At 58.1% G+C, this 25162-nt stretch overlaps 1 protein-coding gene across 1 annotated transcript; it reads left to right on the forward strand.

Moving 5' to 3' along the window:
* Positions 1-9601: 9601 nt before the first annotated feature.
* On the forward strand, positions 9602-14117 carry CPLANE2 (ciliogenesis and planar polarity effector complex subunit 2). Its single transcript, XM_019982687.2, has 5 exons — positions 9602-10184; positions 11544-11696; positions 12676-12800; positions 13045-13181; positions 13411-14117. The coding sequence occupies exons 1-5, from the start codon at positions 10073-10075 to the stop codon at positions 13673-13675; spliced, it is 792 nt and encodes a 263-aa protein (XP_019838246.2). The 5' UTR covers positions 9602-10072; the 3' UTR covers positions 13676-14117.
* The last annotated feature ends 11045 nt before the right edge of the window (positions 14118-25162 follow it).

Below are 25162 nucleotides of genomic sequence, written 5' to 3' on the forward strand. Positions count from 1 at the left end.
TGATGGAGCAGCGCTCTGCAGCGTGCTTGAAGGACGCAGTTTCACACGCTCAGCGCCACCCTGCAGTGGGGCCCCAGAGAGGTGACGAGCCTGGAGAGCACACCCAGGGACCTGGGCGACATCTGCGCCATCGCTGGCCGCCTCAGCAAAGATGAAGGGCCTTGGGCTCTTGAAACAGTAGATGGGGGTTGGAGGCACGGGCCTGAAGCCCGTGATGGCCCATCCTGCCATCCCCTATTTCCTGCTCAACCTTGGATACCAGTTTTCTCGTTTATAAATCTAGTTGTTTCTATTTTTATAGGATCATGAGGATTAATTGGAAGTTGAATATGAAAAGTACTAGTCCAGTGCTGGACTGGCCCTTAATAATTGGTGGCTCTTGTTTATAATTAGCCCTTGAAGAAAAGATGTGATCTTGAAGGAAAGTGCTGGCCGCGTGTGTAAATTTGTTAGGATCACGCTCCTGACTAAGGGTTATGCGCGTCCACCGCTGTCTGAGTCATGTCATAACCTGTCCCCATGAGAACCTCTGAGGCTTTTTGCCTCGAGCAGAACGTGACAGCTGCTGCCATCAGTCGGGTCAGAACGGTCTCAGCAGTTCGCCTCCCTCTGGACCTTATTCTTCATCTGCCGGTTGCTTCTTACACTCCTGGGTTAGCGCCATCGTTCTTTCATGCAGCTCAGACTGAGGATCAGCCTCGTCTCAGATTAAGGTGCTGTGAGCCTGCAGCTCTCATCCTGCGTGCCCATGTGTGTTTTCCCAAGCTGTAGGATGAAACTTCCACGTGTAACAGCATGCTGTCTGATGCTGTCTCTTCTGTTTTCCGTACTTGGAGGCAGCTGGCAGACTAGACCACGGTGTATGGAAGGGTCCCAGGTCACTGATCTGCAGGTGGCAAGCAGTAGAATGGTTGTTCTGGATGCTTCCACACTTGCCCTTACGGAAGGGCAGACTTGCTCCTTAAGGCTGTGGCTCCTTATAGCTCCTTGTGGGCTCAACAGGGTCAGTAGGTAGAAGCTCTAGAGAAGGGTCATTGGGAAGCACTTCACGCAGTGAGAGCTCTGTGTAAGCCTGGAACCAGTGTGGCATCACTGGAGGGTTTCTAGCATTGCCTGGGTACTCAGACTAGGGGATGTAGAGGAGGTGATGTTTGGTGGGTAGGGAGCCTGTGGTGATTGGTGGTCCTGGGGAAGACCTGGCTTTCAGGGCAGGTCAGTCCCATAAGGCTTCCCGCCAGCTTCCTAACGCAGTCCACCCGGGCCAAGGGCCGACGTAATGGCGGGGGAGCAGGCCCCAGCTCGGCGGGTCGGAGCCTGCAGACGGCAGCGTGAGCGACCCAGGTCAGAACCCGTGAGGGGCAGAGGAGGGCACGCGCCAGTCTGGGGAGAAGTCCTCAGTGAGAGCTCAGCTCAGCGCAGAGCGCGGCTCCCCCAGGCCTGTGGGTGTCCCAGCACAGCCCCCGCCCCGCCCCGCCCCTGGGTGCTGAAGGGTCAGAGGCCTGTGCCCATCTGGGTCTGAACTGCAGCATCCAGCCCGCAAAAGGGTGACATCAGATGTCCTTCCTGCTCCTGGGGCTCCACAGGCCGTCCAACTCAGACAGGAGACCACAGCCTTGCATGTGCTGGCACCACCCTGCCACGTCGCCCTCACCTGGGGAACCTGGGAAAGGCCCCCGAGATCCTGAGGCTGGCCAGCTGGGGATGGTGCCAGAGGGGCTGTGGTTTGTCTCCTCCTCCCCTCCTCCCCACGGTTCCATGGAGAAGGCAGTCCAGCATGCCCGGGGGTTCTTTGTGAGGTGATGATTTCAGTATTTTTAAAATTTATTTGTTATTGAAGGATAATTGCTTTACAGAATTTTGCCGTTTTCTGTTGATTTCACTGTTGATGCAAGTATTCAGCCAGAGACTGATAAAGCCCATGGGAGGAGACGGCGGAGCTGCTTTATGGGTCAGATCAAGAGTGAGACCATAGGACCTCTGTTTGCCCTTTTAACCCTTGAGATGTGGTCCTGTGGGCTCAGAAAGGAGTTTCCAGAGAGACTATAGATGAGGGACAGGCACAGACTTCGGGCCAGGGGCGCATCTGTTCGAAAGCTGTTCCTGCCTCCCTGGGCCTCTCAGCTGCAAGGGCAGAAATGGCCGTGACGTTGCTGGTCGCACAGGTTACCGGTTTAGCCGGAACCACGGGTGTGATGCCTCAAAAGCCCACCGGGGGGCGCCCTGGGAAAGGCTTTGGGTCCCAGACACCGTCCAAAGCCTCCTAAGAAGGGAGCGGGACAGCGGAGAAAAAGTCCGTGTCTCCTTCCCAGCGCCGCCCCGCGCCCCGGCTGTGGGCAAGCCGGTGCTTCTCCCCGTGGGCTGGGCTCCGGCCCCGACGTCGGTACACACAGAGTAGAGCTGATGTTTCAGACGCCTGAGGGGCCTGGCGGAGTGTGCCGCGTCCCCACCAGGGAGCCTGTCTGCCCACCCACTGCAGGGATGGAAGGAGGGCGGGGCAGGCCCTAACCAGGCAGAAGCCTCGGGGGAAAGCAAGCTCCTGCCCGGGGGCCCGGGGACCTGGGCGGCTGCCCGCCCCCCGAGGAGGCCAGAGAGGCCCAGCGCTGCCCTGAGGGTCACTCTCAAGTACGTGTGCCCTGAGTGTGGACTCACCCCTAAGGCTCTGCGCTCAGACGAGGCAGAGAGGCCTGCCCTGGGAGCAGCTCGAAGGTTCATCCCTCACCAGGGAGTGTCACTCGGTTGAGCAAAGAGGACAAGTCCTGAGCTTCCGGGGCCAAAAGAGTGTCCAATTATGTCACTAAAACACAAGAAGAGGGTGGACGAGGAGCCAGAGGTCTGGGAAGGCGTTCTCCTTGTCCTGACCTCACCCTGCTACACTGAGGCAGGGGCAGACAGCCTTTCTGGGAGACCCCAGGTCAGTGGGGTCCAGGCCTGGCCTCCGGAAGTCAGGAACGCAGAACGTGCAGGCCTCTGGGCCTCAGACCGGGAAGACAGACCCCTGTGTCCCAGGAAGGGTGCAGAAGAGCTGTGAGGGGTCTGGCCTGTCCAGAGGAGCCGGCATGCAGGGTCGAGGACCATGCAGAGTGAGCAGAGGCCATCCTCTCGGATGCAGCAGGGACAGAAGCTCATGCCCAGGACCCATGGTGGCGGAGAGCACACCCCTGACGGGGCCAGCGTGGGTGAGGCCATGGCAGCTGGCCACAAAGGCCCAGAGAGGACGCCCACCGTGCTTCCTCGCTGTTCGGATAAATGCCCCCCCCACCCCACTGAACGTGAACCCCAGCACCAGAGGAGGCAGAGATGAAAGGAAACAGCTTTGAGGAGACTTAAGTGTTTAAGCTGTAGGAATGAAGAATCACTGAATTTAACTTTACCAGGAAATCGCTGAACTATAACATCTGCAGAGCAGAGACAGATTAAATTGAGTCAGAGGAAACAAAGCCCTGCTTCTGAAATGGGTGAATCAGCGGAGGCAAAAACTTGAACTTGCTCCACCTGGAGAGGAGCAGATGACGTGCCTCGGGCCCACAAGAACCAGGACGAGAGGGGCCTGGGGAGCACTGCAGGGCGGGAAGGAAGGGTCTTCCCTCTGTGGAGGGAGGAGCCTGTGGGGAGGCACAGAGGCCCCGTGTGACCGCAGGGGACGGGGCGGAACTGGAGGATGAGCTGAAGGCCCAGAAACGGGGCCTGAACCCAGACGGGCAGCAAAGAGAGTCCGTGGGAAACGCAGAAAAACCGGCCTTGCGGCTGACATCTGGAGGGCGGGGTGTCTGGCCAGCACAGATCCCCGCATTAAGCAGATCTGCAGCCCCATCTTGGGCTTCCCAGGTGGCGCTAGTGGTAAAGAACCCGCTGGCCGACGCAGGAGATGTGAGAGACCTGGGCTTGACCCCTGGGTCGGGAAGACCCCCAGGAGGAGGGCATGGCAACCCACTCCAGTCTTCTTGCCCAGAGAATCCCACAGACAGAGGAGCCTGGCGGGCTGCAGTCTACGGGGTCACAGAGTCATCACTGAAGCGACTTGGCACTCACGCCCGCATAGTTCCCTCTGTCAGGGGCACTGCCAGGCCCTGTCCTGCCCTGTGGAATGCATGGTTTGGTGGAGGGCGGGGAGAAGGGAACAACTAAGCAAGACGACTCCAGTGGATAATCCCATGAAGAAAATTAAGATGGGCTGTGACAAAGTGTGACGGTGTTGGGCTCATCTGCGTGGCCTTTCTGAGGAGGTGACATTTCAGCTGAGACCTGAATGTAAAAAACAAGCCACGGGGAGATGGGCTGAGAGTGTTCCAGCAGAGAGAAGAGCAGGCAGACAGACCTGAGGCGGGCGTGACCTTGACAAGTCCAAGGAACAGCGGGAAGGCCCGTGTGGCGCGCTGAGCCAGGGCCGGGTGCTCAGGCGGCCTTGCCGATTGGGCGCGGTGTGGACGGCAGGCCCGCGGGAGGCCGGGAGGGTTTGCGGCTGGGGAACGACAGGTTTTTCCCGGGCAAGGACACAAGCCTTGGCGCCCAGCCCGTCATGTCTCAGCCGATAAAGAACTCCTGGGGGGAGTTCCCTGGTGGTCCAGTGGTTAGGACTGTCCGCTGTCACTGCCCAGGGTCCAGGTAGGATCCCCGATTGCGGAATTAAGATCGCGTGGTGAGGAAAAAAGAGCCCCAACTGTTGGGGATGATTTGGCCAAATTCAGTGTTTAAAGGGAATCTGGGGGACTTCCTGGTCATCCAGTGGTTAAGGATCTGCTTGCCAATACAGGGGACACAGTTCGATCCCTGGTCCAGAAACTTAAGATTCCACAGCCTGCTGGGCAACTCAACCCACCCTCCACGACTACTGAGCCCACGGGCCACAGCCACTGAAGCCCTCATGCCTAGAACCCACGCTCCAGTGGAAGAAGTCCCCACAGTGAGAAGCCTGCACTGCGGCAGACAGCAGCCCCGCTCGCCGAAGCCAGAGAAAGCCCAGGTGCGCAGCGGCCACCACCCAGCTCAGCCAAAACGGAAGCGTTGAGGGAATCTGGACACTAAGTCCACCAGCCAGAGTCCTGTCCACCCACTGCCCTGCTCACTGGAGTGGGGGTCCACGCGAGGGCAGGGGCTGCACCGCGTTCACTCTTGTCTTCCCACTCTTGGCTCATAAATATTTGACAAATGCACATCCTCTACTCGTTCTTAGAATGTTCACCCTGCTTCCTAATGGTCCTTCTTCCAGGCTTGCCCTCTGCAAGCCATTCTTCATGTTGTAGCCATAGGCAGGCAGTCAGCACATTTTTATTAAGTTTTTACTCTATTGCAGACATATTGTAGGTAGTAGGGATGATTATGCGCTGAATTATGTCTCCCCTACCCTGGAAAAACTTTATGCATTGCCACTGCTGCTAAGTCGCTTCAGTCGTGTCTGACTCTGTGCGACCCCATAGACGGGAGCCCATCAGGCTCCCCCATCCCTGGGATTCTCCAGGCAAGAACACTGGAGTGGGTTGCCATTGCTTTCTCCAATGCATGAAAGTGAAGTCACTCAGTCGTGTCCCAGCTCCTAGTGACCCCATGGACGGCAGCCCACCAGGCTCCTCCGTCCCTGGGATTTTCCAGGCAGGAGTATTGGAGTGGGTGCCATTACCTTCTCTGACATGTGTTGAAAATACCCAATCAGGAATCAAACCCGCACCCCCTGTAGTGAAAGAGCAGAATCTTAACCCCCGGATCACAGCAAAGTCCTGGAGATAAGATCTTTACTGAAGTGGTTAAAGTGAGATCATTTAGAGTGGACCCCAATCCAATAGGACTGGTATCATCATAAGGAGAAACTGAGCAGGGGCTTGCCCAGAGGGAAGGAATATGACAGGGAGAGGGTGGCCAAGCCAGAGAGAGGCCTGGAGCGGGTCCTTCCCGCTCAGCCCTCCAGGAAACTGACCCTGTTAACACCTCGATCTCAGGTTTCTAACCTCCTGAACTGAGAAAATGCCTTTCCGTTGTTTAAGCCACCCGGTTTGTGGTAGCACAGGGATATAACAGAACGAAAAGGCAAGGCCCCCAATCCTAGCGCATGTCCAGGGTGAGGGGGACAGACAATACACTTTAAAATTTCAGGATCGGGACTACCCTGTCAGTTCAGTGGTTAGGAATCCATCTGCCAATGTAGGGGACACAGTTCTGGTCCCTGGTCTGGGAGGATCCCACGTGTGGCGGAGCAACTGAGCCCGTGTACCCAGAGCCGGCACGCGCAGACAAGCAAAACCTCATAAACGCATCTGGAGAGCAGCCCCAACTTGCTGCAACTAGGGAGAGTGTGCGCAGCAGCAAAGAACCAGCACAGCCAAAAATAAGTAAGTAAATAAATAAAATTTCAGGATCAAGAAAGAATGATGTGAGAGTGAGCTGGGATGTGCGGGCAAGTCCCTGAGTGGCAGAGGGGGGCTTCTGTGCAGACGATGTCGACCTGAGACCTGGGCAAGGGCTCCCCTGAGCCAGCCTCATGAAGCCCTGGGGTGGTGGAGGGAGTTCCAGGGGGTGGGAAATGCAATACAGAGTCCCTCAGTGGGAGCAGAAAAAGGCCAGGGTTGCTGAGTGCAGCAGGCTGGGGAAGAAGGCGCTGGCTGGAGTGAAAGCAAGAGGTGGTCAGGTCAGTCACGGAAGGCCTGGAAGACGCGGAGTTTGGATTTTACTCTGAGCACAGTGAAAACCACTGGAGACTGCAGTTGTGGGTGGGACAGTGCTGATTTATGTGCAAAAAGGTCACTCGGGGGCCAGGGGGTGAGCCGGGAAGCCCCGAAGGAAGCAGCGACCACGGCCAGTGCGATGGCGCAGAGGCTGCCCAGCGCCCCTGCCCTCCCGCGCTGCAGGCCCCTGGTCTGTGTGCTGCCCACATGGCCCCGTGTCCCTGCCGTGACAAGCTTTCCTTGTGAGCCCCTGTGGAGCCTTGTCCAGGAGGTGCTCAGTCTGGGGAGAAGTCCAAACCATGAAGAAATGAGTGGATTAATCAGAAGGTTCTACACTGGAAGGGCCTTTAAGTGGGTAGTGTCTCCCTGTTTCACCTGAGACTCAAAGAGGAGACCCTTGTGGGACATGTAGTTTAGGGGTCAGAGGAGCACAGGAGAGAGGAACCCCCTGGACCGTGCACAGAGCATCCTTCTGAAAGGCCAGACGCCAACCGTGACTGGTTCCTGTCCTGAGCTGAGCAGTGGCGACTGTGTGAGTGAGGTCCTGGGCCTTGTTCCAGGCTGAAATGTGTCACCCCCACCATAGGTCAAAGCCTTACCCCCTCAAGCAGACTTATTTGGAGATTGGGCCTTTGGGGAGGCAAGAAAGGTTAAATGGGGTCTTAAGGGTGGGGCCTTAATCCGATATTACTAATGTCCTTACCAAAAGGAGGAGCCGCCAAGGGTGTGTATGAACAGAAGAGGGCTCGTGAGGACGCAGGGAGGAAGGAGGCAGCTGCCTGCAAACCAGGAGGAACATCCTCACCAGACAGCCCTGCTGGCGCCTTGATTCTGGACTGCGAGCTGCCAGAGAGCTTGGAGAGTTTGTGCTGTGTACACCACCCAGCCTGTAGTGCCCAAGCAGACTGACGCAGAGCCCGGCTTCCAACTGCCCAGCGTTCTTGTTAAACGTGCAGGCTCACAGACCCGCCCAACCCCCCGAAGCAGACTCTCTGGGGGTCAGGGCCTGAGAATCTGCATTTTGCACAGGCTCCTGATTCAGCTTGCTGCAGTGTCCTCTCCATGAGCTCCTGAGGCCGTGAAGACTGATCCCCCCAACCCTCTGGCCACAAGCCCCTCCGACCTCCAGCCTCCCTGTCTGAGCCCAGGAGGACCGCACATCGTATCTGGCCTCCAGGTTAACTAGCCAGCTCACATGGCTAAGTTGTTTCCTCACTGTCCCTGAGCCCTCCACAAGCCAAGCCAGGGCAGGGCTGGCTGCGAAGTCCAGAAGCCTAGACGTACATCAGGTCTTAGTCTCGTGACTGAGGCTCCCCTGGTCCACTGTGAAGACGCCACGCAGACGCTAGGACCTGTGGGATGGGGAACCGAGCGACCCAGGAGCACAGACTGTGGTTTCCAGCTGCGGAGCCCTGCAGGGGTGGTTACGAGCATGTATTTCCAGTGCGGTGTAAGCAAGTTTAAGGCAAATGCCCCGGCTTACACATCCTGACCCCACTCCCCCCCAGGGCCTGAGAACCGGCCTCAGTGATTTGTGGGTTCATGGCCCTCTGTCTGCGTTCAGCTTTGCTAGACATGTCCCTCCTAGGGACTGGGATCAAAGTTTTAAAAACACAAGACCCAGGGACTTCCTGGTGGTCCAGTGGCTAAGACTGTGCTCTCAATGCAGGGGCCCTGGGTTCGATCCCTGGTCAGGGAACTAGATCCCACATGCTTCAGTGAAGACCTGGTGCAGTCGAATAAATAAGTAAATAATGAAAAAAAACAAACAAACACAAGAGCCAGTGCGGCAGACCAGACACGTCCGTCAGAGTCCAGGCACCCTGGATTCTGAGTCTAGTTTTCCCACTGACCACCTATGTGGTGTGACTTCAGATAATCCCATTGCCTCTGAGTTTCCTCATCTGTAAAATAAAAGAAGGGCAATAGTATTTCCTACACAAATTTGTTTATGGAGGTAATAACTGACCTCTCTAAAGCCCCCGCCGGCTGGCAGTTAGTCGGCCTCCAATGAAGGTTAATCATAGCGCGTGTGCTCTTTGTGGCCCCGAGGAATGTGGTCAGCAGACTCCTCTGTCCACAGGATTTTCCAGGCAAGAACACTGGAGTGGGCTGCCATTTCCTTTTTCAGGGACCTTCCTGACCCAGGGATTGAACCTGATCCTCTTGCATTGCAGGCAGGTGGACTCTTTACTGCTGAGCCACCTGGGAAGGCTAATTCATAGAATTTACAAAACAGTGATTTGCCCTACTTGAAGGCACGGCAAGAAGGTACTGGTAAAAAGTGTAGTAGACAACTTTTCAGTAATGAGCTATTTTGCACACTGTCCAGCTAAGGGGCATTTACTGAGCACCCGTCTGGGTGACAGGCCTGGTGCCCAGTGTGGGGACACTGGGGAGGGGCTCACAGCCCCTGAATGGAATGTCAGCTCCAGGAGGGCAGGGACCTCTCGTGGCCATTGCATTCCCAGCAGCTAGAACAAACCAGGCATAAAACAGGCGCTCGGTAATTATTTGTTGAATAAGTGACATCAATCAATCAATCAAGAAATCAATCAGACTCATTTTTAAGGCCTTGAGCAAGTCCCTTGACCACTCTCAGCAGCAGTTTCCCCATCGGTGAAGCCACAGGTGTTTAATTCATGTCTAGTTCCTGCCGAACGAGATCAATAATAATGATACTATTACAACAATAATAAGTAAACATACTGAACACTGCTAAGGACTCGTCACTGTTGTAAAGAATCCTAGGAGGTAATAGCATTTTACCTCCACTTTATAGAAGAGGAAACTGAGGCGCAAAGAGGCAGAAGGGGGATTTGGTCAAATTTTGCAAGGAAGACTGGGGATGGGACAGAGCAATGGAGAAGGCCAGACCCAGCTACGGAGCCCACGCGGCCGCAGAGACAGACAGACCTGCCCAGCCCCGCGGCCCACCCCGCCCCGCGTCTCCATGACGACAGACTCCGCGCATGCGCCTCGAGCGCCGGCCCTGGGCGGCCGGACGCGGGGCAGGCCTTCAAAGCGAGCTCCACCTGGTCCCCGCGGGGGCCGCCGATGTGAGCGCTGGTGGCCCCCGGAGTTGAGATCGAGGAGGCGGAGGAGAAGCAAGGCCGTGTGACCTCCCCGGAGGTGACAAGCGGCTCGGGGGCCGTGCGAACACCGCCTGGGGCGGCGATGGGGTGACCGTCTTGCGCGGTCGGCGCGATGAGAGGGAGCCGGGGTACTGCAAGGGGGCTTGGAGGCTAGAAGCCTCAATCGGAACAGTAAGAAGCTGGAGCTTCACGATCGCCCCGTCCTCCGGGGGGCGGGGGGCTCCAGGGAGGAGCCCGGGCGCAGGTGAAGGCCACAGACCCAGCTTCCCTCTCCGTCCCCCGTGCCCGGCTTTCCGCCTTCCCTCCGCGTCAGGGTGCCCAGCCATGGCCGGGCCGGCCGCCCCGGGCTCGGTGATTGTCCCAGACTGGCACGAGAGCGCCCAGGGCAAGGAGTACCTGGCCTGCATCCTGCGCAAGAGCCGCCGGCGGGTGTTTGGTGAGCGCCCCCTCTGCTGCCTGTCCCAGGTCGGGGTGGGGTGGGGGGGCTCACCAGGGGGAGGGGGCGGGGCAGGGGAGGGGGCGAGGGGGACCCTTCCTTGTCTGTTCCTGGGGGGGGGGGTCACCTGGGGGAGGGGCGGGGGCAGAGAGGGCACTGAGGGCCGGCTCCACCCCTCTCCCCATCCTTGGGAACCTTAGAAGCCCCATCCTGGGGCCCCCACCCCCAAATCTCCTTAGATCTAATTCCATCATCAGAGCCAGGAACATGGAAACAGTCAAAACACTGCCAGGAACCCCCATCACCAGAGAGGCTGCTGACTGAGGCCTCGGCCGGCCCAGGCCCTCTGCTGGCCACTTTGCACCCTGGACGCCAATTTAACCTTCTCAGTAGGACTGCAGACTTGTCCCAGCTCCCCTAGTGAGTAAACACAAGCCTCTTCCATATCCTGCTGACTCCAGAATAAGACGCCCTTGTTCCCCAGGAGGAAGTTAATTCATCCAGCTGACAGGCCCGCAGAGGGGCCTGGCATGGACTGCACTAACCCTAACTCTAACCCTAACTGAATCCAGCTTTGGCCCGGAGACACAAACTGCCAGAATGCTTGAGACCAGAGAGTGAGAGGGCAGCCCACACTTTAAGACTCCCAGGTCCTACACTATGATGTCTGATAGTTTATACTTTTTTTGTTGCAAGTTTTAAATTAAAAACACTCAGGGCTTCCCAGTGGTTAGAGCTCAGCGCTTTCACTGCTGTGGGCCAGCTTCAACCCCTGGTGAGGGACTGAACTAAGATCCTGCAAATTACACAGCTTGGCAAAAAGAAAGAAACACTAAATTCGTTAACTAATTTAAAACACTCATAAAGATCTGACAGTATTGACTCTAAGGAGCTTATTTGCAATACGTAAGAATACTTTTGCTGCCATTTCTCCATTGAGGAAAGAATTAGGAAAACCTTGCTTTCACCTATATGTGATGTGTGCGATATGTGAGAATAGCGTTAATGAAAACCGTCGCAGGGAATTCCCTGGTGGTCCAGTGGTTAGGACTCAGTTCTTTCACTGCAGGGGCCTGCTTTTAACCCCCGGTAGGGGAATTAAGATCCCACAAGCCTTGTGGTGCAGCAAAAAATAACAAAAAGCACCTCATGCATCGAACTTTAAAAAAAAAAAAGTGTTATTTGGAGTAGGCACTGGCCTGGTTCAGGGAGCACTGGGGTTCCAGCAGAACTTCTCCTCCGGGGATGCTGCTTGTATGGCAAGCCTCTGTCACGGGGACTGTATAGAGAAGGGCTGGTTGGCACCAAAAAAGCCCCAGGTTGGCCCCCTGACCCCACTTGGCTCCCGCCTTGCCTCAGGGCTGCTCGAGCGACCAGTGCTTCCCCCGCCTGTGGCCATCGACACTGCCAGCTACAAGATCTTCGTGTCTGGGAAGAGTGGCGTGGGCAAGACAGCACTGGTGGCCAAGCTGGCTGGCCTGGAGGTGCCCGTGGTGCACCACGAGACCACTGGTGAGTCCCTCCTAGGAGGCCTTCCCTGGGGTGGAGAAAAGACTCGCCCTGGACCACATGAGCTGGAATCTGTAACCAGCCCCACCTGTTACTCTGCAACCCCAGAAAGCCACTCACCCCTCTGAGCCTACACAAGCGCCTCTGTCCAACCCCTTCGGACTGTAGTGGGGTCAGTACTAGAGCGGGCTTCCCCTGCAGCTCAGACAGTAAAGAGTCTGCCTGCAATGCGGGAGACCTGGGTTCGATCCCTGGGGTGGGAAGATCCCCTGGAGGAGGGCATGGCAACCTACTCCACTATTCTTGCCTGGAGAATCCAATGGACAGAGGAGCTTGGCAGGCTACAGTTTATAGGGTTGCAGAGTCCGGCATGACCGCAGTGACTTAGCATGCATGTGCATAAGAGGGAAACTATTGGGCTGGCCACAAAGTTCGTTTGAATTTTTCTGCACCTCCTTATGGCAAATGAAAGCTGCTCGGTCATGTCAGACTCTTTGAGACCCCATGGACTATACAGTCCATGGACTTCTCCATGCCAGAATACTGGAGTGGGTATCCATTCCCTTCTCCAGGGGATCTTCCCAACCTAGGGATCGAACCCAGGTCTCCCACATTGCAGGCAGATTCTTTACCAGCTAAGCCACAAGGGAAACCCAAGAATATATGAGTGGGTAACCTATCCCTTCTCCAGGGGATCTTCCCAACCCAGGAATCGAACCATGGTCTCCTGCATTGCAGGCGGATTTTTTTTTTACCAGCTGAGCTACCGGGGAAGCCCCCAAACGAACTTTTTGGCCGATGCAGTGCTTCGTCACGGTTATGGCTAGGGCTGCATCTCCCTGGTAGGCTGGAGGCTCCTGGGGCAGGAATTCTCCCGTCAGGGACTGTGCCTTCCCCATCAGACTGAGGACTTTCTTCCCGGCCCCCTCCTCCCCTCCGCCGCTGCCTCTCCCGTGCCACGGGGACCCACCTGGCCCCCCAGGCATCCAGACCACTGTGGTGTTTTGGCCTGCCAAGCTGCAGGCCAGCGACCGCGTCGTCATGTTCCGCTTCGAGTTCTGGGACTGCGGGGAGTCTGCGCTCAAAAAGTTCGAACACATGCTGCCGGTGAGCGGGCAGGTGGGCCTGAGGTCTGGGGGCGGGGCGTCTGAGCGGGGCCTGCGCGGTCTGCAGGCGCCGGCGCGAGGGCCCGAGGACGCTGGCCCAGCCCCGGGAGCAGCCGCTGCCAAGCCGGGCCTCATTCTCCCGGGCTGTGAATGGACGGGCGGTGGGAAGACTTCTCGGGGCCGACAGCTTCTGGTCCCAAGGTGACGACCTCGCAGCAGCCTCTCACCGGCCACCCCGTCCCCAGGCTTGCAAGGAGAACGCAGACGCGTTCCTCTTCCTCTTCTCCTTCACTGACCGGGCCTCCTTTGAAGACCTCCCTGGACAGCTGGCGCGAGTAGCCGGCGAGGCCCCTGGCGTGGTCAGGATGGTCATCGGCTCCAAGTATCCTCCGGGAGCCCCAGCACTGTTAAGAGGCCACGTTTGGCGAGGCGCGGAGCGGGGGTCCGGCGGCCTGCCTGTGCCGCGCGGTGGGGTCCGGCCCCGCGGGCTCCCTAGAGGCTGCACCAGGGCCTCCCGCAGACCGGGGTGCGGGGGACGAGGGACCGGGAGGAGGCTGGCTTTGACGGGGAAGCCGAGGGTTTCACAGACAGGCTCCTTGACCCGCCTCCAGATTCGACCAGTACGTGCACACGGACGTGCCCGAGCGGGACCTCGCGGCCTTCCGGCAGGCCTGGCCACTGCCCCTGCTGCGGGTGAAGAGCGTGCCGGGGCGGCGGCTGGCGGACGGACGCACGCTGGACGGCCGGGCCGGGCTGGCCGACGTCGCCCACGTGCTCAACGGCCTGGCGGAGCAGCTGTGGCACCAGGACCAGGTGGCAGCTGGCCTGCTCCCCGCCCCAGAGGCCCGGCCCGGCCCAGGGGTGGTGGGCTCGTGAGCGGGCACTCCCCACCCGCGGGTGACCCGGAGCAGGACCTGGGCCCCGCGCTGGGGCAGAAATGCGGATTTCCCCCCAGGACGGGCCACGGGGCCTGTCAGGGAGGGTGGAGGCCTGGGAAGGCCCTTTCTTCGTGGAGCTCAGCGCAGGGAGGCGGACACACGGCCCTTCAGGGCAGCGGTCTGAGGGCCTCTGGGTGCCCCCCGGCCTCCTCTGTCGCCCCGGGCGCCGGACTTCTGAAAACTGAGGCCCTGTACGCGCAGGGCCCCAGGGCTTAAGTGTCTCCTCCAGCCCCGCCTGCAGCGTCTCAGAGGGTGACTGGGGAGCGGGTGCCTCAGCTGGGCCCCGGATCTCAAGCGCCTTCAGTCCGGAGCCGGTGTTAGTTGAGGTGACACCGTCTGCTGTCCCAGATAAACCCTGCGCTCTCGGTGGCTTCGCTTCACAGGTGTTTCCTCCTTCCTGTGTCTCACCTCCCGTGGAGGGGAGGTGGGTGTGGGGCCCGCTCCGAACACGCATTCAGAGATCCGGGCCTGAGCTCCTCGCTGAGCTTCCTCCCGGTTTGTCCTGGGCCATCAGTACCCTGTCAGCAGAAGGGGAGCGCGCGCGGTGGGAGGTTGCCGGGCAGGCCTCTGTGCCTGACCTGGGGCTGGCGCAGCCGCGTGCCTCATTCCGGCCCGCCGTTCATTGGCTGAAACCTAGTCACATGGCCTCGGAGAGGCGCGGGGATGCTGGGAAATGGAGTCCACCCGTGTGTCCTCAAGCTCCGCTCTCGTGCCTTTTCGTTCTGGCTGCACTGGGTCTTCACCGTGGCCTGCGGACTTCTCTGCGGTGTGCGGGTTGATGCCCTGCGGCACGTGGGCTCTCAGTTCCCTGACCCGAGATCAAACCTGCATCCCCTGCGTTAGCCAGAGACGAGAATGCAGGCTCAAGTTCGCGGTAGGGGGTAGGGGGCAGGGGGCAAGTGCCTACAAGCCGGCCTTTAGAATTTCTCTCCCTGATGGGTCCATAGATGGGCCCCTGGGCCCAGGGCTGGCCTGAGTCTGACCCAGCTGGAAGGGCGCTGGATGGCCAGGCAGCCCGCGGACCCTCAGAGGCCGCTCTCCAGAGGGCCGCTCTGCACACTGCACACTCACAGGCATGGCCACCCGGACCGCGTGGACTCACAGGCCCACACACACCTCGCTAGATGCTGCCCCCTCTCCCCCTGGCACACAGCAGGCCCCTAAGCACCCTGGTGGCCTGCCCGGCACTGCTTGCCAGTCTGTCCACCTTGGGCACTGCCTGCAGGCTTGTCAACACTTCCCAGGCCCTAACGCGTATTTTAGCACCTTCTTACCCCTGACTCAGCTTCAGAGCTGAGACCAGAACTTATCCCATGCCCCAGGGCAGGAATGTCCCCAGGCAGGACCCAAGCCTTACAGCCTGCACAGCCCACAGGCTGATGCCCGCTCTTGGGTCACAGCGTGTCCCCCTGCGGCCTTCAGCCCTGCTGTGGCCCACTTCTCTGTGTTCTTGGCTCCAGTAGACTTTACCCACCAGGCAGTGCAAGGGAGGACCCCGCGAAGGTGGCCTCAGGACGTGAATGTGACCTTGCAGCCAAGGATACCCATGATGGGGGCAGCAGCTACCCTGTATCCCAGCTGGTTATCTCTTCAGCATCCTTCGTGGGCACCAGCTCAACCAAGAGCAGAGGCTGCTCTGGAGAAGTAACTCTGATCCTCCCCATGGTGGGTCAGGGCGCTGGCTAGCACTGGTCCAGAGAGTTGACAATTCCCATCTCTCTCCGTAAGAACAAAGCGGAGACCACAGCAGGGCTGGGACTTGAGCAGGCCAGCTGCTCTCTCAGCTCCTCCAAGCCCAGCCCCCGTGCCGCTGGAGTATTTGTGAATCTGCCTGCTGGTGCAGGAGATGCAAGAGACGAAGGTTTGATCCCTGGGTCAGGAAGATTCCCCTGGACTAGGAAATGGCAACCCACCCCAGGTGACTTCCCCATTTTGGTGCCAGAAATTCCAACATTAGGTTAAACCTCACAACAGCGCAAAGCCAGATATCCTGTTGCTCCTTCTGTGGGCCCTGCGGCAGCCTGAGGGAAGGGTGGTGCCCTAGGCTAGCTCAGGGCTGAGCCCTGACTACAGGGAACCGCGGGAAGAGTGTGGTCGTGTCTGCCCCTCAGGGCCCTGAGCCCGCAGACACGAGGGTTCTGGCAGGCAGCTGGTGGGAGGAGGCACTGCTCTCTCCAGGGCTGGGATGGGGGTGTCTATGTGCTGCAGCCCACCCTGGTGCTGTTTGTCAAGACCCCCAGACCACTCCTCTTCCCTCCCCAGCCCCCTTCCCTGGAGATGGGGAATGCTCTGAACTGAATAGTTTGTTGTTCAGTTACTCAGTCGTGTCCAACTCTTTGCGACCTCCAAGAGTCGCCAGGATTCCCTGTCCTTCACCATCTCCCGGAGTTGCTCAAGCTCATGCCCATTGACTCAATGATGCCATCATGAATGGCATGAACGGTTATGCCCCCCCAAATTTATACACTGAAGTCCTAATCCACAGTGTGATGGTGTTAGGGGCTTTTGAGAGGGGATTTGGTCATGAGGGGGCTTCCCTGGTGACCCAGGTGGTAAAGAATCTGCCTGCAATGCAGGAGACCCAGCTTCGATCCCCGGGTCAGGAAGATCCCCTGGAGAAGGGATAGGCTACCCACTCCAGTGTTCTTACCTGGAGAATCCCATGGACAGAGGACAGGTGTGTCCATGGGGTCACAAAGAGTCAGACACGACTGAGTGACTTTCACTTTCACTTTTTGGTCGTAAGGACAGAGCCCTCATGAATGGGATTAGTGCTATTATAAAAGAGACTGCAGAGAGCCCCCTAGACTCTTCCACTGTCTAAGGACACAGAGAAAAAGTGCTGACTGGACAAGGCGGAGGGCCCTCTTCAGAGCTGGATGGTGGCGATGCCTTGCTCTTGGACTCCCAGCGTCCAGTGCGAAATACATTTCTGATGTTTATAAGCCAGCTAGTTTGTGGGTTTGTTACAGAAGTCCAGTGGACTAAGGGTGGGATGCTGAGTTAGGCGTTCCTCCGAGGCTGCGGAGCCGCCCTGATGCTCTTAGCTGTGCCCCTTCCCCCCGGACTGTCCCCCACCCTCCAGTGGTGTCTGCTGGGTCCTGCTCCTCAGGATCCCACCTGGTTCTGCTCTTCCAGCCAGAAGCCTGGGCTGCCTGAAGGAGGGAGAATACAACACTGTGCCTCCCTGGCTGCCAGCCAAGCCTGGCCTTGTAGACAACGTGGAGCCCCCGGCAAGGGGCTTGGTCCTGGGGTGAGTAAGGGGAGGAGGGGGCCAGACCCTCAGAGTCTGCCGGGCAGGCCTCCAGAGTCACAGGTGAGTCCAGATGGGTGGCTTCTGGGTCCTGCCCTGGGTCTCCTTAACCCCTGGGCACTCTGGTGGAAGCTGTGACCCCACCCCACCCCCATCTTCCTCCCCTTGACATGGAACAGACTGGGGGGCGCAGTGCCCAGAGGGAGGCATGGCGTTCAAGGCCCATGACAAGTTAGAGTTGTATGCGGAGGCAAATCGCCAGAGTCCAAACTGGGGGTAGGGTGGGGCTAGTGGTACCCGCCTGCCAATGCAGGGGACCTAAGAGATGCGGGTTCCATCCCTGGGTGGGGAAGATCCCCTGGAGGAGGGCATGGCACCCCCTCCAGTACTCTTGACTGGAGAATCCTATGGACAGAGGAGCCTGGTGGGCTGCAGTCGGTGGGATGGCAAAGAGTCAGATACGACTGAAGGGATTTGGCAGGCATGCATGCAAGGGGGTTTTAAGGGGACCCCTCCCTCCCTGTGACCTCAGACCCAGAGGCTGGGACAGTGGGGGCAAGGTGAAGGTGAGAGCTGGTGTTCAGTTCTATTCTAGATGGAAGGTGTGGAGCTCCTAGGAGCAAAGAAGGCTGACAGAGGCTTGGGATGGTGACCCAGAAGGAAGGTGAAAACGGTGACTTTGAATTGTTCACTTTACTCTTCTGTGTTCATCTGTAAAATGGAGAAAACAATAGCTCCCCCTCACTTAACCTCTGAGTTGCAACAAGTAAATGCAGGTAAAACGCTGGGCCAGGCCCTGAACGCAGGGCCCAGCAAGTGTTGGCTGCTCTTTGTTGGCGTTGTTCCTTATGTAGTGGTGACATTTCTGGGGAGGGACAGCAAGTGGAGGAGACGCAGAAAGGGCCCCGAAGGCGCTTCACCGTCAGCCGGTAGCAGGGGCTGCTGGGCGGAGGAGGCTCAGATGCGTTGTAGGGGAGCTTCCAGCCCTGCTCCTGCCCCGGGGTCCTCTCCCCCCACCGATCCTGTTGCGCCAGGGACGGTGACAGCTCAGAGGACAAGGACCCGGGGGACCCGGAGCGCTGCACCTCCCCAGCAGCATTTGTGCCGGACTCCAGCGGCAGCTTTTTATCCAGGACTGGATGGTCAAAATCCGTGAGGCTGGGGCCAGGCAGGACTCTTACCCGCTTCCCCCGAGCAGTGGGAGTAGCCAAGAGGTAAGGGAGGTCTTACCTCCTCGAGGAATCCTCCCCTTTTCTTGCAATGAGTTCCTCCTTCTAACTAGCCCCTGTCACTCTTGTGGGCACAAACTATTTCCTTTAATTTGGGCCTTGATCGTGCTTAGTCGCTTGGTCATGTCTGACTCTTTGCAGCCCTGTGGATTGTAGCCTACCAGGCTCCTCTGTCCATGGAATTTTCCAGGCAAAAGTACTGGAGTGGGTTGCCATTTCCTTCTCCAGAAGATCTTCCCGACACAGGAATCAAACCCGTGTCTCCTGTGTCTTCTGCCCTGCAGTCGGATTCTTTACCTGCTGACCCATCTTCATGCTTAATTTGGGCCTTAGGGGGACTGATAAACGCAGCCCCCAGGTCTCCGCCCAGGGTGGAGTGGGGATAGGGTGGGGCACCCCGTCCCTAACCGCCCTCCTGCCGCAGTGATGGGAGGGACTGCGCACTCGTGTGGTAGAAGCCGCGATCCCCGCGGCCCTCCCAGTGGCAGCGACTCCTGCAGCGGCGCTGGTAAGTTCCAGCACAAACTGCGCCCGGCCGGGCTCCTGGAGGAGGTGGGCGCCGCGGCGACGGGTGCGTGGACTCCCCTAACGAGCCCTCTGACATGTGCAAGGGACTTAAGCACCTCATCTGTAAAATGGGCTTTACCTTAGTGTCGGCCCCATAGAGGGGCTGTGATGGTTAAATGGGCGTGTGTGTAAAGCGCTCCGCCCCAGTGGGCACACTGGAGGAGCCCAACCAATGGGAACAGGCAGCCACTACTGTGCCGGCCTACTCAGCGTTCATATCCACGTTCTAAAGTGAGGGTGCTAGTCCCCCCTCGTTTGAATTTCAAACGAGGAAATGCAAGTCAAAGCGATTTTTGAAGGCGGTTTGGGCTCCAAAATCACTGCGGACAGTGACCACAGCCATGAAAGTAAACAATGCTTGCTCCTTGGAAGAAAAGCTATGACCAATCTAGACAGCATATTAAATAGCAGAGACATTACTTTGCTGACATAGGTCCGTCTAGTCATAGCTATGGTTTTCCCAGTAGTCGTGTATGGATGTGAGAGTTGGACCATAAAGAAAGTTGAGCGTGGAAGAATTGATGCTTCTGAACTGTGTTGGAGAAGATTCTTGAGAGTCCCTTGGATTGCAAGGAGATTAAACCAGTCAATCCTAAAGGAAATCAGTTCTGAATATTCATTCATTAGAAGGGATGATGCTGAAGCTGAAGCTCCAATACTTAAGCCACCTGATGCGAAGAACTGACTCATTGGAAAAGACCCTGATGCTGGGAAAGACTGAAGACAGGAGGAGAAGGGGTTGACAGAGGATGAGATGGTTGGATGGCATCACCGACTCAATGGACATGAGTCTGAGCAAGCTCCGGGAGACAGTGATGGACAGGGAAGCCTGGTGTGCTGCATGCAGTCCTTGGGGTCGCAAAGAGTCGGACACGAGTGAGCAACTGAACCAGGGCCCTGGCGCGGAAAGAGATCTGTCCATCCCAGGAGGCATCATGACAGGCGGGGCTCCGGGCCCTGGGCCATCCGGAGATTCCGGCCCCTCAAGGAGTGCAGTCCAGCGGAGCGCGGCGCGCAGTGCGCTTCACCGAGCTGCGCGCCGTGGGAGCAGCCGGCGGTCTACGCAGTGGAACTGAGCCTGCGCGCGTGGTGGAGTTGGGAGGGGTGGGCCGGGGCGGGGTCCTCCCTGGTAGTGGAGTCCCTGCCGGGCCCCTCAGGCCCCCCCAGCCGGACCCAGAGGAGTCTGCAGAGCGACAGCAGCGCCTGCGCCTGAGCCACCCCTGCAGCGGCGCGTGCACGTCCCGTTCCGCGCTCTCCGGGCGGGGCCTCCTACAGCGGGGCAGGGCTTTAGCCAGATCCAGGCTCTTGTGCTCCTCCTGGGTTTGCCAGGGAGACAACTGCTTGACTCACTTTAGGTTTCAGGCTTGTCCTGTCCGCAGCCTGAGGCCCCGGCGGTGCCCTAACGCCCCCGATCCCGCGCGTTCAGCCCCCTCAGGTGCTCGTCTGGCGGGAACACACCGGCCCAGGCTGAACTTGGTCGGGAGAAGGGCTCTGCGGTTTCAGCAGCTGGCACAGTTTGTCCCTCTGTCCCCGGCCTAGAAACTGCGGTGCCTTATGTTAGGCCTCGCATTCGGCGGAGGCTTCAGCTTCGGCCCCTGCTCTGGGCACAGATTCCTGGGCAGAGCTTCCCACGACCCCCGTTTCTCCAGCGGCACCAAGTAGTGAGTCAACTGCCTGGGGAGGGTCCGCCTGGGACCTTAAGGGGGCGGAGTTGATGGCAGAATTGTTTCTGGCAGGTGGCAGAGATCCTGGTGTTGAACAGTCTGTGGGATACAGAAACTCGCAGAGGTGGGCACTGCCTGTCTGCTGGCCCAGGCAGTCTGTACTGTCGCCCACCCACTGCGCAATGTAGAGATGGCACAAACTCAGCTTTCTTCCACCGCAGGGGCATCAGGAGAGAATTCTGGAACTTCCCTGCAGGCTGGAACTTTCTGGAACTTTCCTCCCTCTGGGCCTCTGCGATTTGCTGGGTACCAGGTGCCTGGTACAGGTCTCAACCCTTGACAGTTGCTGTACTCATCTTGGGTCACTGGGGATGATGGCACAGACAGGGGAGAAGGTGACTGCTTTGCCTGGCCGGGGCATCTGTGTGGGGGTGACAGCTGGGAGCTGGGCTTGAGCACAGAGACAGAGGCTCGCGTGCTGTCACCCCTGCAGCTTTCTGCACAGCCTTGCTGTTGCCTGGTGTTCTGCTGGGCACCCGGTCTTCATCTCTTCCCTAGTTGCCACGGTACCAACGTACCATGTGACTGGGAGCGCTCAGGGGTGGGGTGGGGATGGGCTTTGTGGGCTGGGAGCAATGACTGGTTGAGGATAGACCCTCCCAGGATGGGTGCCCTTTGCTCACAGAGAGGACATCCGTGCTGCAAGGGGTTCCTTCCTCATATGCCCACTCTGTGAGATTGTGCCACATGGAATATTTCCAAGGTCTGCCCCATGGCCAAGGTGAGTCAGGGAAGAGAGGAAGGGAAGGGGTTTGGGGCCCAGCACCGGGCTCGGCCGTGCCCTGCAGCATGCCCTCTCTCCCTTCTTTGCAGCGGGGCTCTTTGTCCATCCGGGAACTGCGTTCTTAGCACTTCCTGCCTTTCTGGGCCATGGCTTTCCTGGTGCACCGGAAGCACAAAAGCACCAACTGCCCCGCCCCCACCCCGGGAGACTGCAGTGACTTCAGGGAGAGGAGGTGATGCCCAGCTCCGCCCTGCAGGCCCAGAAGTCTGCTCCCTGCTGCACTCAGAGGCCACAAGCCATGCTGGGAACTTGGGAGTCAAAGGATACATAGCTGGCTCTTCCCAACAGTTTGCCTGGGTCACTTTTCCACCCTCCCCTGACATCAGGAGGATGTAAGGTTTGGTTAGGTTAAGCACTGGAGGCCAGCCAATGCAGAAGACACGGGTTCGACCCCTGATCCAGGAAGACCGCACGTGCCGCGGAGAAGCTAAGCCCACGCGCTACAGCTGTTGAGCCTGTGCTCTACAGCCCGGAGGCAGAACTACGGAGTCCAGAGCCACAACTAGAGTCGTGTGCCTGGAGCCACGCCCCACAGCAGGCGGAGCCCCGCCACGAGCCGCCCGCCCACTGCAGTGAAGAGCAGCCCCAGCCGCAGCAGCTAGATACAGCTCACACACAACAATGAAGGACCAATGCGGCCAAAAATTAAGTTCGTAAATAAAATCAACCTTTTAAAGATAGTTATTGAGTAAGCGAAGACCTTATCTACTCACCCACCCATCTGTTCATCTACCCACCCCCTGCACACCCACTCACAGAGCCGTGCCAGCTGCTTACCTGTCTAGTTTGCCTGCCCACCTGTCTACCTGCTGCCCACCCACCCTTCAGACCAGCCAGCGTCTCCCACACGCGCGGCCATTCGTTGTTTACTTCTCTGTCTTCTCACCCATCTATCCATCCACAGGCTCTCAGCCAGATCCTAGGGAAAAAGGCCCTGCAGAAACAAAAAGGAGTGAGACATCTTTCCCACACTCCCAGAGACTCCTGTGCAAACAGGAAACAGCAGGAAGCATGGCCGTGACACCCAGCCGCTTGGGCCATGGAATGCACATTTCTGTTGCCCCCTCTGGCAGGAGAGCCCCCACCTGGAGTTTGCCACCTTGGCCCTGCAGATGGCCCAGAACCCCATGACGGGCCTGAAGGGGCCCTACTCCCCATCCCACACCCGTCTTCCTGGCCAACTCACCAGCTCTGCATCCATGCTTATGATGAGGGGATATTGGGTCCTTGCTCTGGAAGGATGGTCCCCTCCAGGGTGGGCTGGGGCCCTGGTGGACCTGCCTTCCAGCTCTGATAGCGCTCCCTGCTGGCCCTAGCTCTGTGTAGTGATGATTTTCCTAGTGTCTGTCATCACTTACCGTGAGATCATCAGCACGGAAATGTTCCACATGGGCAATGCTGTGCTCATGGCCCAAGTGAGTGCCTCTTGGAGCATTGGAGTGTGGGCCACTGTCCCAGACTCCAGGCACAAGGTGGACATCTTCAGATTCTTTCTGCCCCTCCACATGGCCTGGCTCAGGGTGATGGCCATCACTCTGCCTGGGCTGGCAGCGTTGCCAACATCAGCAACTGAGCTCAGTCTGGTCCTCCTCCTCCTCCTGGGCCAGGTCTACCTCGCTGGCTAAGCAGCTCACCAGGCGGGGTGAGTAAGGGCAGGGTGTCACAGGGGTGTCCTGGCATTAGTTGGGATGCAGGACTCCCCACATCTCAGATCCTGCAGCCTGCTCAGTCATCCTCAAACGAAGTGGCCAATGGGCATGGCTGGCCTTAGGGGACGGTGGATTGTGGACAGAAGCAAATGAGCTGACCCAATGAGCTGGGCCTGCCCCCTTACATGCAATAGGACTCTGACCAGCTCTGCCCTTTGCCCAGAGATGCATAGAACCCAGACCCATCATGAAGATTGCCCCACTTCCAAAGTCTTCATCTTTCAGTTTGTCCATTTCTCCTCTGCTCCCTTCTATGTAGCATTCTTCAAAGCAGGCGAGGACCCCTGACCAAGGCTGCTGACGCCCAGTGAAGTCCCAGCAGGGTGGCATTGTCCTTGGGCCTCTAGATTTGTCTCTACATCTTGCTGTTGACTTTGAAGTTGGCCCTTGATTTTCCTGGACTTCAGTTTTCTCAGCTGTAATATACCAACACATCACTGGGGAAATGTGAAACTAACACCTGCATTCACTCATTCACTCAACGGCCACCGAGTGGCACAGGCCTGACACCCCACCTCCTATTCCTGACACTTGGGTTCATCGCCATCTTTGTGGGGGCCTTTCCACTGAGCAGCCTGGACTGGATGCTGGGGGCACAGAAATAAACCAGAGCTGGGCCTTCCCTCTAGGAGCTTCAGGTTTTAACAAACACAGGTCAGGAGTTTTCAAGGGCTAGACTCCCAGGAGGTGGTGTTACTGTGTAATTGCCATTGTCATTTGGCAGGAATGGGAGAGAGAATCACCGAAAGAACCCACACCTCCTCCCCCTCAGCAGCATGACTCCCTCTTCCTGGCCCAGAAATACTCAACTGGCTTCTCATGGGTTGAGCAGTAGATATGGGCCATGGTGCCAACCGGTCTTGGGAACATGGCCTAACTGGGGGCAGTGGGACAAGATGTCCCAGCAGCCCGGTCACCAGAGTTATCTCTCAATGGGTGGGAGGCCAGAGGCTCAGGAGACAGCAGGGAGAGGGGTCCGCCTCAGCATGGAGTTTAGCTGTGGCCTGGATCCAGAGGGGGAGGGCATTTTGCCAATTGGTCCAGTGGGCCTGAGGGTTTGTGGGATGCCCTGGTGAGTACAGCGGGCTGCTAGGCATATGGATCAGGGACGCAAGTATCCTCACCCAGACAGCCGACTCTTGAGGGGTGGGGGGCGTCGCCCTTCAGGTATGGCGGGGCAGGATCTGCCTCTGAGGCCAGCCCCCAAGCTCTGAGTAAGGTGCCACGTGTTTGCCCATTACAGTGTGGCTCGGAGGCTGCCTTCCTAAGCTCAACGGCTCTTCATCACTGTGGCCGGCAGACAGCTGGCCAGCAAAGTGGAGGAGTTCATCAGGCTGTGGGTGCAGGGGACGACCTGGGGGTTGGGCCTAGTGAGGCTGGGGCAGGGGGCCTTTATGAGAGCTATGCAGAAAAACCCCTGATTGGGGTAGGGACACAGGGACACAAGTCCTAGCTTTGCATTCTGTAAGCTCTGACTTTGCTTACAGGACACACTTCTCCAAGACGGCTGAGGGGATTAAATGATATGATGAATGGGAAAGAGGGGGGCTCTCTTTTCGTGTTTTAGAGAGGGGAAGGGCTTCCAGAGACCAAGAATGGCCATATAGGAAGCGCAGATTTTAAGAGCTCTGGACTCTGGAGTCCAGCAAACAAGGACTTGAGCCCTGGCTCAACCATTCACAACTGGGGGAGCCCTAGGCAAGGTCTCTGAGTCTCCATGTCCTCATCTGTAAAGTGGGAATGACCGTGGTGCCTATCTCCAAGGGACTGGGAGCATAGAAATGGCTTTGTCTGTCCCAGGAAGCTGAAGGCCTGGCAGCAGAAGAGATGGCTGGCAGGGCTTGGGGACATCCAGATGGATCAGGCGGGAGCAGGGGTGTTGGGAGGAGGACTCTGAGCGCATCCACTACAGGGGCCTCTTTGAGGAATATCTGGAGATGGACAAGCAGTAGTGCAGCACGGTCCCTTGCGGGGTGGGGTGGGGAGGGGGTGGGGAGGGGCTGACCCGGCGGGGGAGGTGACCCAGACCTGACATGCCCCGACCCCCTCCAGTGCTGCAGTTTGGATTCATCACCATATTCGTGGAGGACTTACCACTTGCTCCCCTGTTTGCTCTGCTGAGCAGCTGAGTGAAGATCTGATTGAACGTCCACAAGTTC

The sequence above is a fragment of the Bos indicus genome, chromosome 2 (genome assembly GCF_029378745.1).
Source record: "Bos indicus isolate NIAB-ARS_2022 breed Sahiwal x Tharparkar chromosome 2, NIAB-ARS_B.indTharparkar_mat_pri_1.0, whole genome shotgun sequence".
Lineage (NCBI taxonomy): Eukaryota > Metazoa > Chordata > Mammalia > Artiodactyla > Bovidae > Bos > Bos indicus.

Bases quoted from the DNA above. Each gene is read 5' to 3' on its own strand.
- CPLANE2 (XM_019982687.2), top strand. From the start codon at position 10,073: ATGGCCGGGCCGGCCGCCCCGGGCTCGGTGATTGTCCCAGACTGGCAC. The intron at 10,185-11,543 runs GTGAGCGCCCCC...GCCTTGCCTCAG, and splicing joins GAGCCGCCGGCGGGTGTTTG to GGCTGCTCGAGCGACCAGTG. The intron at 11,697-12,675 runs GTGAGTCCCTCC...CTGGCCCCCCAG, and splicing joins GGTGCACCACGAGACCACTG to GCATCCAGACCACTGTGGTG.